The sequence below is a fragment of the Hipposideros armiger genome, unplaced genomic scaffold (assembly GCF_001890085.2).
Source record: "Hipposideros armiger isolate ML-2016 unplaced genomic scaffold, ASM189008v1 scaffold_561, whole genome shotgun sequence".
Lineage (NCBI taxonomy): Eukaryota > Metazoa > Chordata > Mammalia > Chiroptera > Hipposideridae > Hipposideros > Hipposideros armiger.
Window position 1 is genome coordinate 69492 of NW_017731911.1, and position 712 is coordinate 70203.

The 712-nt window shown below is 44.1% G+C and overlaps 1 protein-coding gene across 1 annotated transcript in view; it reads right to left on the reverse strand.

The window, feature by feature from the left end:
- Positions 1-712, reverse strand: part of TRABD2A (TraB domain containing 2A) — a 69396-nt gene that overhangs the window by 12118 nt on the left and 56566 nt on the right. Inside the window, exon 4 of the mRNA XM_019623747.1 lies at positions 27-33. Within this exon, the coding sequence (XP_019479292.1) occupies positions 27-33 (7 nt within the window). The remainder of the gene's footprint in view (positions 1-26; positions 34-712) is intronic.

Consider the following 712-nt stretch of genomic DNA (forward strand, 5'->3'; position numbering starts at 1 on the left):
GAGATTCAGAAAAAAAATGAAGGTACCTCCAAGCTGCAGGAGAGGCCAACAGCTGGTCTTATTCATTGCTAGGGTACAAAAATACAACTGGTTTTTTAATATTGATCTTGTATCCTGCATTATTATAACCTGAACTGAGCATTATTATAACCTGAACTGAGTTATTAGTTCTAATAGATTTTTTGGTGGATTACTTAGAATTTTCTTTTTTTTCTAAAGATTTTATTAGGAAGTTGGGGGAGGGAACAGCATTGGGGAATTGGGGAAAGGAAACAGAAAATTTTCTGTCCTTTGGTTCTTCAGTCTAGTTTTGGAGGACATCACTTCACTGGCCCATGTTGGTATTGTGATTATTGCACTCTTCCCGGGTGAGGCAGTCAGTCACCGGTCATTGCATGGCCGCTCACAGCAGCTCACGGCAGCCCACTCAGCCCCACTGCAGCCTATGTCATCACTGGCGACTCAGGGCAGCCCAGCTCCAGTCCAAGCTGTTGTTCACCATCTTAGCTGTAGAGGGCGCAGCATCACTGGCCCATGTGGGAACTAAACCAAAAGCCCTGCTGCTCAGAGCTCGCACTCCCAAGCCAACTCTTAACCAACTAAGCCACTCAGCCAGCCCCTAGAATTTTCTATACACAGGATCATGTCATCTGAGAAAAGATACAGTTTACTTCCTGTTTTCCAATTTGAATGCCTTTTGTTTCTTTTCCTT